This window comes from Gymnoscopelus microlampas (genome assembly GCF_963454915.1).
Source record: "Gymnoscopelus microlampas genome assembly, chromosome: 16".
Lineage (NCBI taxonomy): Eukaryota > Metazoa > Chordata > Actinopteri > Myctophiformes > Myctophidae > Gymnoscopelus > Gymnoscopelus microlampas.
In genome coordinates, this window is record NC_139953.1 from 45,932,898 (window position 1) to 45,949,961 (window position 17,064).

The following is a 17,064-nucleotide window of genomic DNA, read 5'->3' on the forward strand; positions in this document are numbered from 1 at the left end:
AACTGCTGCAATGGGTCCATCTCAGTCTGCTTTATATGAGGTGTTTAGTGCATGCTGTGCAGAAAGTAAAAGTAGGTGTTGCCTTTAAAAGGTCATTACATTCCGGTTAACATTGCAAGAGACTATCCATTTAGCCACTAAAACTAAACATTTGAAATCTATTAATAAAATTGTAAAATTATACTTGCAACATCCACATGATACTTGGTGTTCCATCTTGGCAAGGTGTTTTATGTCCATGAGGCTATGGTATAAAAATACTCTTTAATTGGCAGGGTGGTGGGGTGCTAGGTTTATTCATTTGGTCAGTACAGTACGGTCAGTGTCTTGTCAGATACATTATTTGGAACATGGTAATATTCAGGGAGGAAAGTAGATAAGTAAATTCACTCAAATGCTGTACTTGAGTATAATTTTGAGGAAGGTGTCATTTTACTTGAGTATGTCCATTGTATGCTACTTCAAACTTCAGGCAGATACTTAACTTCACTTAATTTGACAGCTTTAGTTTTTATGTTTTTGTAGTCAGGGTTACAGTTCAAATGTCTATGACGGTTCTCAAACTTTTTTAGTTTGACGCTGTTCCACAGATAAACAATTTCGGGAAAAATAGCAGATCTACACATTTTCACAATATTTGCCTCTTTCTTATTTTATTTGACGATATGGCCAATGTTTGACCAGTTTTTACTGTATATTGTTGATTACTTTTGATGCATTAATGGTCTTTTTCTTCTTTCTTTTTTACATAGGCCTATTAAAAAGGTCTTAAAGGTTTTTTTAAGACAATTTAAGGTCTTAAAAGTCCTTAAATTGTCACTTCACTGTCATTCTGGGTCCCGACCCACAGTTTGAGAACCGCAGGTCTATGAGCGTTTTAACAGCTCCAACACATAGTCTGGCACACTGGCTTAATGGGACTGGCTTCACTTGGGCACTGGCACTTGAATCATGACCATAAAAAAAAGTGTCTAACGTTATTTCCATTCCTTGTACTCATCACGTTTCATTTCAGCATTACATTTCACCATAATTGCATTCATTAACAGACCATGTCATGTATAATTGCACACACAGCCTCTCTCACACAGCTGATACAGTCCAGGGTCAGTGGTCACTCACAGTTTGCCCATTCAATCAAGCAGATACAAAGTAGCCTAAACCCAAATCTAGTGGGTTTAACCCAGAGGTCTTCAACAGGGGGTCCGGGACCCCTAGGGGGTCCTCAAAGTTACTACAGGGGGTCCGCCAAATCTTTGTGTGATATGATATTTTTTACATTAACCACTTGAACCCTAGCACCCCTTTTCTGAGGAGAACTTTTGCCAAAAATAGCCGATCTACAAGCTCACAACGCCTCGCACTGCGAGGCGTTGTGGTTTGGTGTAGAGGGAAAAAAAGAGCAGACCAAGTAAAACACAACTTTATACACACAACTTTATACATAGAGTGGGTCCCTGCTTCATCTCTCTCTCAGCTAGGGGGTCCTTGGCCTGAAAACGTTGAAGACCCCTGCTTTAAAGAATATACTTGCTTATTTTTGGAACACAGTTCTTATAGACCAATTATTTGTTTACCAACATTGAGACTGGATGCACAGGTGATTGTTTCACCAAAAATGTTTGCCAAAAATAGCAGATCTACAAGCTCACAACGCCTCGCGCTGCCAGGCGTTGTGAGCTTGTAGATCTGCTATTTTTGGCTAAAGTTCTCCTCAAAAAAGAGATGTTCAAGTGTTGAAGGACGACTTCGCCACTTTTCAACATATCTTCATATAATAGGTCCTCACTAATGCTCATGATAAAATGATACCATTTTTTTCTACTTGGTCTGTGTCTCATAGGAGGGCTGTGGACAGTCCAGAAACCCGTCTACCAGTGACATCATCGTTAGGCAGGATTTTTTTTACCCAAAAAGATTTAAAAAAATGTATTCAGATTTTTATTAAGGCGAGAACAATGGGATCTATCATTGCATTGCAACTTTCCAGGAATACAAAGCCTGCAGTTTCTATTAGCTTGGATTCCCCATCGATGATGTCACTGGTAGACGGGTTTCTGAACTGTCTACAGCCCTCCTCTGAGACACAGACTGATTAGAAAAAAATGGTACCATTTTATCATGAGCATTAGAGAGGACCTATTATATGAAGATATGTTGAAAAGTGGTGAAGTCGTCCTTTAAGGTAAAAAAAGAAAATCCTATCACACAAAGATTTGGCGGACCCCCTGTAGTAGCTCTGAGGACCCCCTTAGGGGTCCCGGACGCCCTGTTGAAGACCCCTGAAGTAAGTGATTTCCCCATGCTGTGGGGGGGGCGCTGTTTCATAGGTAGCCAAATACCCGGATGTGATTATTATAGTGGCAGCGGTGGCCTAGTGGTTAGAGGGGCTGCCTTGATACCGGAAGGTCCCTAGTTCGAGTTCCTTGAGCAAGGCTTCCATGCAGGGTCCGGCTGGAAACAGGCTTCGTGCTTAGTCCGACACCCTGGGTAAACAACAAACTTTGCTTTGCTTTGCTTTTGGCGGAGGGCGGAGCCTGTAACATCACTCGGACCAATAGCCTTCTGTTGTACTCTCTGGGTGTGACGATCTGGCCAATCAGCAAGCTTCTTATTGCTGACGAACCGGCCAATGGCGTGTCGTTGTGTGCGGCTCACGTGATTCTTTTGAAGCTGCGTAACAGAAAGCGACCGAGAAACCTTTATAAACCTTTATAAGCGTTTATAAAGGTTTATAAAATACTGTTTAGTGTAATATAAATACTATGATACCACTACTACTCTATTACTACTACTGCTACCTACTGTTATTTCAGGTAAGATACTGTTAATACTATTATTATTATTATTATTATTATTATTATTATTATTATTACTACTACAGCTACTAAACTTAACCTTCTGCAACAACAACAACAAGTGGTGTAAAGCATTGGTTCTCAAAGGGGGGTCCTGGGACCCCCAGGGGTCCTTGAGGGAGTTCCAGGGGGTCCCCAGCTAAATGATAGATTAGGCACCAAATGGACCCTTATGGGTCTGTAACTCTGAGAGTGTACAAATAGGGTCCATTTGGTTCCATTTGTACACTCTCAGAGTTACATTAACATTGATTTTACAATATGAATTGCGGTCCAAGTGATAGAAATGCCATTAAATGGGGGTCCGTAGCCCTAATGCATGTTAAACTGGGGGTCCTTGAAATTAAAATGGTTGAGAATCACTGCTAGATATTCCAGGGGGTCCCCCAGTTGTTTAAGTTAAGATACTACTGTCAATAGACTACTAGTCTACTATTACTATTATTACTACTACTACTATTACTACAACAGTGGTGGTTTACTCAAGTAAAAAATATCAATACTGCAATGTAGAAATACTGTAAGTAAAAGTCAAAATTTACTTGAGTAAAAGTACAAAAGTATTGGTATCAAAATGTACTGAAAATACCAAAAGTAGAAAGTTCTCATCATGCAGGATAAAGTCCCATTTCACAAGTTTTCACATGTATAAACAACTTTTGAAAATAGCTGATCTACAAGCTCACAATGGTTGCGGTTACATGGACACATGGAAATATACATTAAAAGAATAGCAGATCCACAAGCTCATAGCGCGGCACTTGTACCGTGCTATGAGCTTGTAAATGAGCTAACTGGTCATAGCAAAATCCATAAAATAACAATAAACAAAACAAATACATAGTTTTTCATGGTTCAGTTTTACTCTCAACAGAGTAAAATGGGACTGATAATGCAACTATATATCACTAAATAACTATTTAACTCTGCTACACTATTACAAGTGCTGCTGTTACTACTAGTAGCCTACTGTCTGCCACTAGAAATACTACTAGTACTGTTGCTGCTAACTTGCTCATAATATTGTTGTTTCTATTCTAATATTCCAGGTGTAGCAGCACTCCAGATCAGGGAATGTGACCTGCAGACAAACAATGATGGCTTCTCCTTTCACTCGCCTGGAAGAGGAGCTCGTCTGTCCTGTGTGCCGTGACATCTTTAAACATCCTGTTCTGCTGTCCTGCAGCCACAGCTTCTGCAGAGACTGTGTGCAGCGATGGTGGACAGGAAGGCCAACACAGGATTGTCCCGTTTGTAAACGACAGACAACGACATCCTCCAGTGGCCAGCCGCCTACAAACTTGGGGTTGAAGAACCTGTGTGAGAAGTTTTTGGAGGAGAAACGCCGGAGCGCCTCGTCTGTGAGCTCAGAGGTCCTCTGTGCCGCGCACGGGGAGAAGCTCAGGCTCTTCTGTCTGGACGATGAGCAGCTGGCGTGCCTCGTGTGTCGGGATTCAGAAAAACACGTTGGACACAAGTTCTTACCTCTAGATGAAGCGTCTGGGCGTTGTAAACAGGAAGTCCGGAAATGTTGGAGGCGGTTAAAGTTTAAAGCCCAAAAGTTTAATGAAGTTAAAAGAATTTACGACGGAACAGAAAATCACATCAAGGTTCAGGCCCGGAACACGGAGACGAAGATTAAGGATCGGTTTAAGAACCTTCATCAGTTCCTGCGAGAGGAAGAGGAGGCCAGGATCTCTGCGTTATGGGAGGAAGAGGAGCAGAAGAATCGGGAGATAACAGAGAGGATTGAGAAGCTGAACATGGAGATGGCGACGCTCACAGACGCAATCCGAGCCGCAGAGGACCAGCTGAAAGCCGAGGACCAGGTCTCGTTCCTGCAGAACTACAAGAGCACGATGGAAAGAGTCCAGCTCACCCCGCACTGCCCTCAGCCATTCTCAGGAGCGCTGATAGACGAGGCCAAACATCTGAGCAACCTGGCCTTCAGAGTCTGGTACAAGATGAAGGACATTGCCTCCTACACTCCTGTGATCCTGGACCCCAACACGGCCCAACCAGGACTCATTCTGTCCGACGATCTGACCGGTGTGAGATACAGAGGGTTTGGAGACACACAGCAGCAGCAGCTTCAGCTTCCTGACAACCCAGAGAGGTTTGACGTTCACGTGAGGGTCCTGGGCTCTGAGGGCTTTGACTCGGGAACTCACAGCTGGGACGTCGAGGTCGGCGACTCCACAGACTGGTCACTGGGCGTGTTAGCAGAGTCTTACCAGAGGAAAAGACAGAGCGACGGTGAGCGTGAATCCTGGTGTACGTGTCTCTGTCGTAACACGGGGTACCACGCGGTCTTCTCATCGGGGTCCGACCCCGACGAGCTTCACCGCGATATCACTAACCTCTCGGTGAAGCAGAAACCCCGAAAGATCAGAGTCCGGCTGGACTGGGACGGAGGAAAGCTGTCCTTCTCTGATCCCGACACCGACACGCACCTGCACACCTTCACGCGCACTTTCACCGAGAGACTGTTTCCGTTCATTGATAATTTAATTAACACTTCTCTGAAGATGGCGCCCGCCACGATCTGTGTCACTCTGGAAAACAGTTAGAATGTCCAGTGTCTAGGCCTGTCACAATTATTACATAATCGCCTAATCGCAATTATTTGAGATAATTGCAATTGCCGTCATAATCGGTTCCATTTTGAGAAAGGTTCATACATTTTGAAACATTTTTAAAAATAGTGGAAATAGCACAAGCTCACAACGCGTCGCGACACATTGTGAGCTTGTAGATCAGCTATTTCCACTATTTTATAACAAATATTGAGTGTATAATATTGAATATGGTGTATTTTGGCACTAATACATTATATATTGTGATTATTGGTATAGGTCATTTGTTTGTGTATTTAAGTTCTTGTCATATCTGACCCTGTGCAACTTGTTTACAAGGCCTAAAAGCCACACATTCAATCGTTAATGGCAATTATATGTAAGTACATTTCATGATCGTGACAGAGTAGGGAAAAAGTAGAGAAACCTGTAAATACGTGTAGTTAAAGCTTGGGTTAATACGCCGTTGTAGTGGATGGTGGATTCTGAAGGTAATTCTGTTTGTGTATCTTTATTCTGTATGTGTATTCTTCTATTCCACTATGGTGTTTCACAGTATATACTAAGTAGATAGAAATAAAAGCCTATTGAATATATTGATCTTTTTGATTGATTTTTGATTGATTGATTTTTTCGGTGGCTGGTAATTAATATTTTAATTAACCATTACTTTAACTGAACCACCAAGAATACAAAAGGAATGCTCGCACTCTAACAAAAGGAATGTCCACAGAGGTTTGGCAGATGCAAAAAATAATATATATATTTGTTTTAACATGGAAAGGAACACATCTGTGTCATTTTAAGATTTATTTGTGCTGTTCAAAAATAGCAGATCTACAAGCACCGAGTGCCGCGCTATGAGCTTGTAGAACTGCTATTTTTGAAACCATGTACTCGTGAAAATTTGTGCAAATCTTTGAATATATATATATATATATATATGTATGTATGTGTGTGTGTGTGTGTGTGTGTGTGTGTGTGTGTGTGTGTGTGTGTGTGTGTGTGTGTGTGTGTGTGTATGTATATATATATATATATATATATATATATATATATATATATATATATATATATATATATATATATATATATATATATACACATTTTTAACTCAAATATTTGCAATTTGCAATATCTTATATTACTTTGATAAGACACATCCTCCTTCTTTATAAGCCTATTCAACATCAAACTCCATGTGAGCCATGTTAGACTCATTGGAAACACATCCCTGGCTCTGGTTACCAACAATGTCCAAATGCAGTGGTTTTCAACCTTTTTCGCGTCAAGGACCCCCAAATTGACACATATTAGCCCATGGACCCCCATTTGAAAAGATATGCCAGGGACTCAACCATTTTGATTTATTGGGGGTCCCAGTCTACACTGTATCATCATCATTAGTGTTCATTTAACTCTGAGAGTGTACAAATGGGTCCATTTGGTTCCATTTGTACACTCTCGGAGTTACAGACACATAAGGGTCAATTTGGTTCCTAACTATTAACTTGGCTGGAACCCCCTCAAGGACCACTGGTGGTCCCCAGACCACTGGTTGAGAACCAATGTCCTAATGCATAGGTTGGAGATCAAATAAATAATAAAACATCTAAATGTTGAATCAAGCAACCTAAAAACTGTCTGGGGAGTCACACAAACGCCAGATTAGACATGAACATGACCCCAGAAATGTTAAATACACCTTCTTTTTTTTTAAACCTGAAAACATAAATGACTAATATAAATGAACAGATGAAAAACACAAAACTATAACGGGGAGTCTGTGGAATATTGGTTTCAATCCTGTCGTTACCTTGTACAACCACCAGAGGGTAGTGTTCTAGTGTATCTGTGTGGCGGAGGCGGGGCCTTTAACGTCACACGCAGGGTTGCCAGATCTGCTTATTATAATTTCCCCGCAAGATTTTATTTGAAAATAGCCGATCTACAAGCGCACAACGCGTCGCATCGCGACGCGTTGTGAGCTTGTAGATCTTCTATTTTCAAATAGCTGACGTACATGTTAAAGTGCTCATGTGGCCCGTAGTTGCTTCTTTTTGGGCTGGTTTTCCTAGACCTGGTTGCTTGTTTCTCTCACCAGAATCTGGCAACACTGATCACACAGACCAATAGCTGTCTATTGTACTCTCTGCGCGTGCCTATCTGGCCAATCAGCAAGCTTGTTATTGATGACGACTCGGCCAATGGCGTGTCGTGGTACAGGCCATGTAGTTCACTATTCATTTTCAACCCTCCTCACTCACGCACAGAAAGAGACCGAGAAGAGTTTTTAAAATACAGTTTAGTGTAAAATAAACATTACTATATGATACCACCACTGCTACTACTACTACTGCAGCTACTACCGGCTGTTGTTTAAGGTAAGATACTGTATTATTACTACAGCTACTAAACTGAATCTTCTGCAGCAACAACAACAACAACAACAACAACAGCAATGGTGGGAAAAGTACTCACATGTTTTACTTAAGTAAAAGTATCATACTGCAATATAGAAGTACTCTGTAAAAGTCTGGAATTCAAAATGTACTTGAGTCAAAATACAAACGTATTGGTGTCAACATTTGAAGTAGAAAGCACTCATTATGCAGAAGAACGTCCCATTTCACAAGTTATCGTATGTATGCAATCCTTTGAAAATAGCGGATCTACAAGCTCACAACGCGTCGCAAATGTGAGCTTGTAGATCTGCTATTTTCAAACGATTTTAGATTGTTGATCGGCTATTAGCCAAAGTATATACAGGTCTGATTTAAAAAAAATCAAAGTGCAATATGGATACAGTATTTAAAAAGTGCTATTCATCTCAAGATGTTGGTTTTGGGGGGGCAGACAGTATATATGATATATATTTGAAGCTGATGAATGTTTTCTCACGTGATTGGATAAAAATGTTGGTACCCTGACCTGAAAATGTATTTTTCTGTATATTATGAGCTGTAGAGAGCTTTAGCAATGCTAAAAAAACATTTAAGTGATAGTATACAGTTATTACTACAACTTCTAAACCACCTGCTACTATTACTATTATGGACACAAACTCTATGAGAGCCCCCACCCAGTCAGGGTAAAGATGACGACATGAAGGATTACACATTGTTTATCTTCTGTCCAGGAGAAAAGCATAACTAAAGGGGACTACATTATTATTCATGTTTATCTAAGTCAGTGGTTTTCAACCTTTTTCATGTCAAGGACCCCCAAATTGACACATAATAGCCCACGGACGAAAAGATATGCCAGGGGGGGACTCAACCATTTTGATTTCTGGGGACTGCCCATAAGACATGGCACCTGATTTCTTGGGGGTCCCAATCTAAACTGAATCATCATCAGTGTTCATTTAACTCTGAGAGTGTACAAATGGAACCAAATGGACCCGTTAGGGTCCATTTGGGTCCATTTGGTTCCATTTGTACACTCTCAGAGTTGCAGACACATAAGGGTCAATTTGGTTCCTAACTATTAATTTGACTGGGGATCCCTTGGAACCCCCTCAAGGACCACTGGTGGTCCCCGGACCACTGGTTGAGAACCACTGATCTAAGTCCATCCACTTTCAACATGTTGTAAACCATAGTACCTACCACAGTAAAAGAGACCTGCTCAGTAAGACCTTTGGTTTTCTTTCTAATCTTCAACATCTTTGAATATATATATATGTATCATTTTTAAAGCAAATATTTATAAGTCAAATCTTTGCTTCTGGGGGACCTGCGGCCAAATACATATCGAAAAATGTTTTCTAAAGCCTAACAGTATGTTAGGACAATGGTGCTCCAACGTTTCCATGTCAAGGATCACCCAAAATGGCCACCGACCCCCCATCTCCAAATGTTTTGCTCCAGGGACTGTGTGCATCTGATCCCACTGACATGACTGCACAGCCTGCACAGAAACACAGCACTGTCATTCACAATCTAATTGCGCCATCTTCTTTGTAATATAACAGTGTGTGGCAGTAATACACAACTACACTATATCATGTAAAGTTATTTTTATTAGTCGATAATTATTTCCACAAATGCAATATTTCATACAAAGCAGCCTAAGTCAGTACACTCACATTGACTATCCATTTCCAGCCATGCCTTATCTCAGTGTAGTTCATGAATAGTAGCTGTCAGTAGGATACTATTTATTTGCATCTTCTATTCAAACTAAAACGTGTTAATTGACCAGCACCTATCTGTCCTTTGTCTAGGACCATGCATATGTATTTCTTTTGACACTTAAATGTGGTGCTAACACTATCCGTCTTTTGTCCAGGAACAACAGTGGGCTACCTTATCTCAATTCAAATAGCAATACGCATGCATGTCTATTGTATAGTCTATAGTGAAACACAGCCTGACACCCACCAGCCAGAACACTCAATGTAGATTTGTAACGTGTTGAAACAAAGAATAATCTAAACCAGTAATTCTCAAACCTTTACTTTTCCAAGGTCTCCCCTTAACTCTGACAGTATACAAGGTTCCATGTGTATACTGTATACTGCAGGGGTCTTCAACAGGGGATCCGGGACCCCTAGGGGGTCCTCAGAGTTACTACAGGGGGTCCGCCAAATCTTAGTGATATGATTTTTATGTTTTACGTTAACCACTTGAAACCTCGCATCCCTTTTCCTGAGGAGAACTTTAGCCAAAAATAGCCGATCTACAAGCTCACAACGCCTCGCGCTGCGAGGCGTTGTGGGCTTGTAGATCGGCTATTTTTGTCAAAGAGGTGTAGGTGTAGAGGGGGGAAAAGAGCAGACCAAGTAAACAAAAAAACGTTTAATCTGAAACAAAGTTTTATACAATATAGAGGGGGTCCCTGCTTCATCTCTCTCTCAGCTAGGGGGTCCTTGGCTTGAAAATGTAGAAGACCCCTTATACTGTATGCTGTATAGCACTTTCCATTTGTATACTGTATACAAATATGAGATCACGACATATCATTTTTGTTATGCATTGTGCTTCACACGTTGCAACTAAAATGAACTGCCATTCATAGCAAAATCCATAAAATAACAGGTATTTTTTCATGGATCAGCTTTACTCTCAGCAAAGTGAAAATAGGACTGATAATGCAACCATATCACAAAATAATTACCGTAAACACTGCTACACTATTACAAGTGCTGCTGTTACTACTATTAGCCTACTGTCTGCTGCTAGAAATACTACTAGTACTGTTGTAGAGGTGTGCATTGGCGCTGCCCTCATGATTCAATTCGATTAAGATTCACCAGCTAACGATTCGATTACGATTAACCCATTAAGACCTGGAACTGTGCCATTTTTAGATTTCAGCTAAAAAGCATTATTTTACACTTTGGGCTATTCAAAAATAGCAGATATACAAGCTCGTAGTGCGGCACCGAGTGCCGCGCTACGAGCTTGTAGATCTGCTATTTTTGAAAAATCTTGAACATGTGTGCAAATCTTTGAATATATATTTTTTTAAAGCGAACATTTTTAACTCAAATCTTTGCTTCTGGGGGGTCCCTGGAACAAAATATTTTGATGGTGGTCCACAGCCAAATACATATAATTTTGGGGGTCCTTGACATGAAAAAGTTTGAGCACCACTGATATAGAAACATACGTTTTTCAGAAAACTGTTGAGATTTAGGAGACATGTAGAATCGGCTTCAGGTCTCAATGGGTCTATGAATGGATTCTTTTTGACACCACTTTACTGTTGCTACTTGCTCATAATGTTGTTGTTGTTGTTTCTATTCTAGTATTCCTGGTGTAGCAGCCTTCCAGATCAGGGAATGCGACTGCAGACGGACATGGCTTCTCCTTTCACTCGTCTGGAGGAGGAGCTGACCTGCCCCGTGTGCTACGAGGTCTTCAAACACCCCGTCGTGCTGCCCTGCAGCCACAGCTTCTGCAAAGGCTGTCTGCAGGAATGGTGGACGGGGAGATCGATACGGGATTGTCCTGTTTGTAAAAAAAGGACAAAAAAATCCGTCGCCAACCAGCCGCCTACAAACCTGGTGCTAAAGAACCTGTGTGAGAAGTTTCTGGAGGAGAAACGCCTGAGCGCCGAGTCATCGGTGAGCCCGGAGGACCTCTGCGCCGCGCACGGGGAGAAGCTCAGGCTCTTCTGTCTGGACGACGAGGAGCTGGCGTGTCTCGTGTGTCGGGATTCGGCAAAACACGCCGGACACAAGTTCTCGCCCGTAGACGAAGCGTCGGGGCGTTGCAAGGAGAAAGTCCAGCAATCGTTGAAGCCGTTAAAGGAGAAACTGGAGGCCTTTAATGAAGTTAAAACAAAGTACGACCTTACGGAGAGTCACATCAAGGTTCAGGCCCAGAACACGGAGCCACGGATAAAGGCACAGTTTAAGGCATTGCATCAGTTCCTACAAGACGAAGAGGAGGCCAGGATCTCTGCGTTAAGGGAGGAAGAAGCACAGAAGAGCCAGGAGATAAAGGAGCGGAGTGAGAAGCTGAACATAAAGATGACGTGCCTCGCAAACGCAATCCAAGCCGCCGAGGACCAGCTGAAAGCCGACGACCACGTCTCGTTCCTGCAGAATTACAAGGCCACGATGGTGGGGGTCCAGCTCAAGCTCACCCTGCACGACCCACAGCCGGTCTCTGGAGGAGCGCTGATAGACGAGGCCAAACATCTGCACAACGTGGCCTTCAGAGTCTGGGAGAAGATGAAGGACATCGTCTCCTACACGCCCGTGATCCTGGACCCCAACACCGCCTATCCGGAGTTCATCCTGTCCGACGATCTGACCGGCGTGAGGGTGGACGTCTACAAGACGCAGCAGCTCCCCGACAACCCGGAGAGGTTCGACTGGTCGGACATCGTCCTGGGTTCCGAGGGCTTCGACTCGGGGACTCACAGCTGGGACGTGGAGGTGGGAGACAACGCCAGCTGGTCACTAGGGGTTTTAGCAGAGTCCTATCAGAGGAAAGGAGACAAGGCCTGTGGCGAATCCTGGGCGATGACGAGAGACTCTACCGGATTCAACGCCATCAGCTCGTCGCGTTTCGATCGCGACTACGCCGCCGCCATGGTTCTCTACGTCAGGCGTAAACCGCGGAGCATCAGAGTTCGGCTGGACTGGAGCGGAGGAAAGCTGTCCTTCTCCGACCCGGACACCGACACACACCTGCACACCTACACGCACACGTTCACAGAGAGGATGTTTCCGTTCGTCAGCATTCTCAGTCACAACATGTCTCTGAAGATGTTGCCCGCCAAGATCTGTGTCACTGTGCAAAACACTTAGAATGTCTAGTGTCCAATCAAAAGTGTATTTATCTTAACCCATTAAGACCGGGAACGCATCTGTGTCATTAGCAGAACATAGCAGATATATACAAGCTCATGGCACTGCACCGAGAGCTTGTAGATCTGCTATTTTTTAAACATCGTGAAAATATGTGCACATTTTTTTTTATATATATATATTTTTTTTTTAAAGCAAACATTTGTAACTCAAATCTTTGCCTCTGGGGGATTCTACAAATGTCTTCTAAATCCTAACAGTTTTCTGAAACACTTATGTTGCTGCTATAATATCGGTGGTGCTCAAACTTTTTCATGTCAAGGACCCCCAAAATGTCTTTGGCTGCGGACCCCCATCTCAAAATATTTTGTTCCAGGGACCCCCAGAAGCAAAGACTTGAGTAAAACAATGTTTGCTTTAAAGATTTTTCAAAATATTAGGCTATTTTTGAATAGCCATTTTTTAATAGCCAAAGTGTAAAATAATGGTTAAAGTGGATAGAATCTAAAATGACACAGATGAGTTCCCGGTCTTAATGGGTTAAGGATGTATGTAACTGTATATAATAAATATACAAAATATAAAACCTTTTGGGCTCAGCCCCCCCCCCCCGATACAGAATTATTATATCCACAACGCCCTTACACGTTATTGTTACTGTTCACTCTAGCACCCTATATTCATGTCATGTTGTACTACTTAGAAATGTGTCATAACAGTATGACAGACCCTACTATAAATATTTGTATCATTATAATGATTATAATTACTGTTTTTATTATCATATGATGATGGTGACCACGACTTTCAAATGAAGGCAAAACGATTGAAAGCATAATATTCACTCTCTTTCATTTAGTGATTTCAATTCATCTTAAAAAAAAGATATTCAATGTCTTTGGACGTGTATTCAGATGGCTGAAGACAGCTGTTCTCAAACTTTTTCATGTCAAGGGCCCCCAAAATGATGTGTATTTGGCCGCGGACCCCCATCTCAAAATATTTCATTCCAGGGACCCCCTCAGAAGCAAAGATCTGACTTGAACAAAAATATACATATTCAAAGATTTGCACAAATCTTTCACGATTCTTTCAAAAAAGTAGCAGCTCTACAAGCTGCTCATAGCGCGGCGCTCGGTGTTTTAACACATTTTGCTGGGGACCCCTGGGGGTCCCCTGACCCCACTTTGAGAACCAATGGGCTAAGAGACTTGAGAGAGAGTATTACGCTTTTGTTTGCACTGATTGCTAATATCTTTGTACGTTGGATGTTTAAATGTAACATACTATGTTATAATCGATTATTGGTGAATTCCAAATATTATCAAAGCATTCGATCACACCCCTGGCCTGGCGTCACGGCCATATATATATAGAAACCTACATACCTCATTGGCCGCTGCAGTTCATTGGAGCGACCACCTGTATCCGCGGCCCCGCCGTATTCTGGAAGGCACGCCGCCACTCAAAAGTGACTACTGGGCCAATCGCAGCGCGTCTTTTCCGGGACTTGTCAGAATCCAGTCGTATACAAAAAAATATACAACTACATTCTGCCATGTTCCGAGAGAAAGACGCGCTGTGATTGGCCAGTAGTCACTTTGATAGGCATGTTTTGCCTTCCCCAAAAAATGGCGTGCAGCAGATACCAGACGCCCCAGAGTTGGACTACTTTTATTTATATGTCTGTCTATGGTCACGGCACCCACTTTGAGAGAGCCTGCAGTGGAGAAACCTGTGAATAGTTAGATGTTTGGGTTCGTACACTGTTGTAGTAGATGGATGGATGGATGTCAGATTTTGTAGGTTCTCATATTAAGGCTTGTTTTGTAGCCTGTGCCCCTCTCCCCCCCCCCCCCTTTGGTTGTATGCCAGTGGTTCTCAATCTTTTCAGGCTGCAACCCCCCCCCCCCCCCACCCCCACCCCCCAAAATAATCATATTTGAACTGGGGACCCCCCATTTTGTTTGACTTCGTTCCACAGATAAATATTGTGAAAATAGCAGATATACAACCTCGCAACGCCTCGCAACGCGAGGCGTTGTGAGCTTGTCGATCTGCTATTTTCACAATTTGGCCTCTTTCTTATACTGCTTGACGATTTTGCCAATGTTTTATAGTATAGGTTTGGTTAGTTTGTTGATTACTTTTGATGCAGTATTTGTTTTTTTTCTTTTCTTGAGGTATTAAAAAGGTCTTAAAGTTCTTAAATTGTCATCTGGGGACCCCCCCCAAACACTATGGTGTTGCACAGTCTATATACTGTAAGTAGTTATAAATAAAAGCCTATTGAATATATTGGTCTGGTGTTGATTAGGTATTGGTTTGCGTGGCCGGTAATTTATCTTTTGAATTCCATGTCATTAAGGTATCATTCACCAAATCCAGTGGTGTAAAGTATCTAAGTACATTTACTCAAGTACTGTACTCTGCAAATATTGCACTTTTACTCCACTACAATTATTTGAGAACTTTAGTTACTTTGCAGATATCAATGATTACATTATAAAACATACACTAACCACTTCAGCCCTATTTTATACATAGGCTCTACAAGCTCGCAATGTGACACGTTGAGCTTGTAGATCTGCTATTTTAAAATGTTTAAAGGCTACTCTATCTCTGTGCACGACCCAGACGGTTTTTAAGATGCTTGATTCAATATTTAGATATTTGTTATGCATTTGTATCAGACACACCCTCCTCCTATATGAGCCTATTCAGCTTCAATGTTAGACTCATTGTAAATGCGGGGGGGGGGGGCATTTCTGAACAAATGAATATCAAATATATAAAATGTATATTGAATCAAGTATCTTAAAAACTGGGGTCCACACAAAAGCCAGAGGTGACATGAAAATGGGCCCAGAAGTGTTTTAAACTGAAATGCCCGAAGTCTATGAGAAAGTACACCCCCTTAATAAAAATGTATATATAATAAAATAATAAATAAAATAATAATAATAATAAATAGATAATATGAAAATCAACATTGAAACTAATGAAAACTAAACTAATACTAAACATTATTACATTATTAAATTCAATGTGGAATTGAAATTTTAACTGAAATCAAATTGAACTGATCTTTAAAAAAAAAAAAAAAAAAACAGAAATGTAAATAAACAAATGAACAATACAAAACTATGATGAACTGAATAATGTGGAACCTTTGGTTTCAATCATGTTGTTACCTTGTACAACCACCAGAGGGTAGTGTTTACAGTTTACAGTTTATAGTTTACAGTTTAGGCATTTAGCAGACGATCTTAATCCAGAGCGATTTACAGTAAGCAAGGACACAAGATAATACATCATATTACATAAAATGCATAGAAATAGTCATCTAATAATAAAGTAATACTTAAGTAAACCAATATTCTAATAATAACTAATACATACGTAAACCAAGAACATATCGGCCTACCTTGAAACTATACACACAATAGGATGTCAGGTCAACACTGACCTGGCATCTGTCTACATAACATGATATCTAAATTACATTTTAGCCTTTGCATAATCCTGCAAGGTCGTCAAGGCTAATGCAGCGTTGGGCTACTTTTAGAATATAGTATGTGTGTTAATTGTGTTCAGCTATATCAGTTTGTGTTTTAAGAGTTGTGTTGTTCTCATTAACCTTTGACCTTCATATTTGTAGTTAATTGTGTACTATAGCAATGATGAGTACCACATTATAGAGCTTTAAAAAAACGAATTGTCAAATCATTTAAGAAAGAGGCAAACATTTTGAAAATAGCGCATAACGCCAGGCAACGCAAAGCGTTGTGAGCTTGTAGATCGGCTATCTTCACAATATCTGTGGAGCCGAGTCAAATTAATGTAATGCCTCAACTCCTACAATTCCAAGTGCTTGTCCGAGTGGGGGGTCCCCAGTTCAAATATTATTATTTTGGGTTGTTCCCAGTTCACATAATGATTTTTTTTTCTGGTCCCCAGTTAAAATACGATTATTTTGGGGGGTCCCCAGTTCAAATACGATTATTTTGGGTGGTTCACAGTTCAAATATGATTATTTTTGGGGGTCCCCAGTTCAAATACGATTATTTTGGGGGGTCCCCAGTTCAAATACAATTATTTTTGGGGTCCCCACTTCAAATACAAATACAAATACAATTTTTTGGGGGGGGCGGGGGGGGGGTCGTGGCCTGAAAAGGTTGAGAACCACTGGATTAGGGCATCGGCTTCCCTAATTGGCTAGCCCTTTGGCAGCCAATAAGCGTCGCGTGACATTCATGCCACGCGTTCCAATATAAGCGATATAGCACGCACCATGGCACTTCAATTCCTTTCAACAGAAGTGGACATGATGATTTGATCCGAGGTGCTCCTTGTGTACAGA

General features: G+C 41.4%; 1 protein-coding gene across 1 annotated transcript; it reads left to right on the forward strand.

The window, feature by feature from the left end:
* Positions 1–2,681: 2,681 nt before the first annotated feature.
* LOC311063030 (uncharacterized protein) lies at positions 2,682–14,586 on the forward strand. Its single transcript, XM_084082246.1, has 4 exons — positions 2,682–2,816; positions 3,908–5,423; positions 9,728–9,735; positions 11,190–14,586. The coding sequence occupies exons 2-4, from the start codon at positions 3,953–3,955 to the stop codon at positions 12,699–12,701; spliced, it is 2,991 nt and encodes a 996-aa protein (XP_083938372.1). The 5' UTR covers positions 2,682–2,816; positions 3,908–3,952; the 3' UTR covers positions 12,702–14,586.
* Positions 14,587–17,064: the final 2,478 nt, after the last annotated feature.

What these genes read in the sequence shown, in the direction of transcription:
- LOC311063030 (XM_084082246.1), top strand. Translation starts at nt 3,953, where the DNA reads ATGATGGCTTCTCCTTTCACTCGCCTGGAAGAGGAGCTCGTCTGTCCT.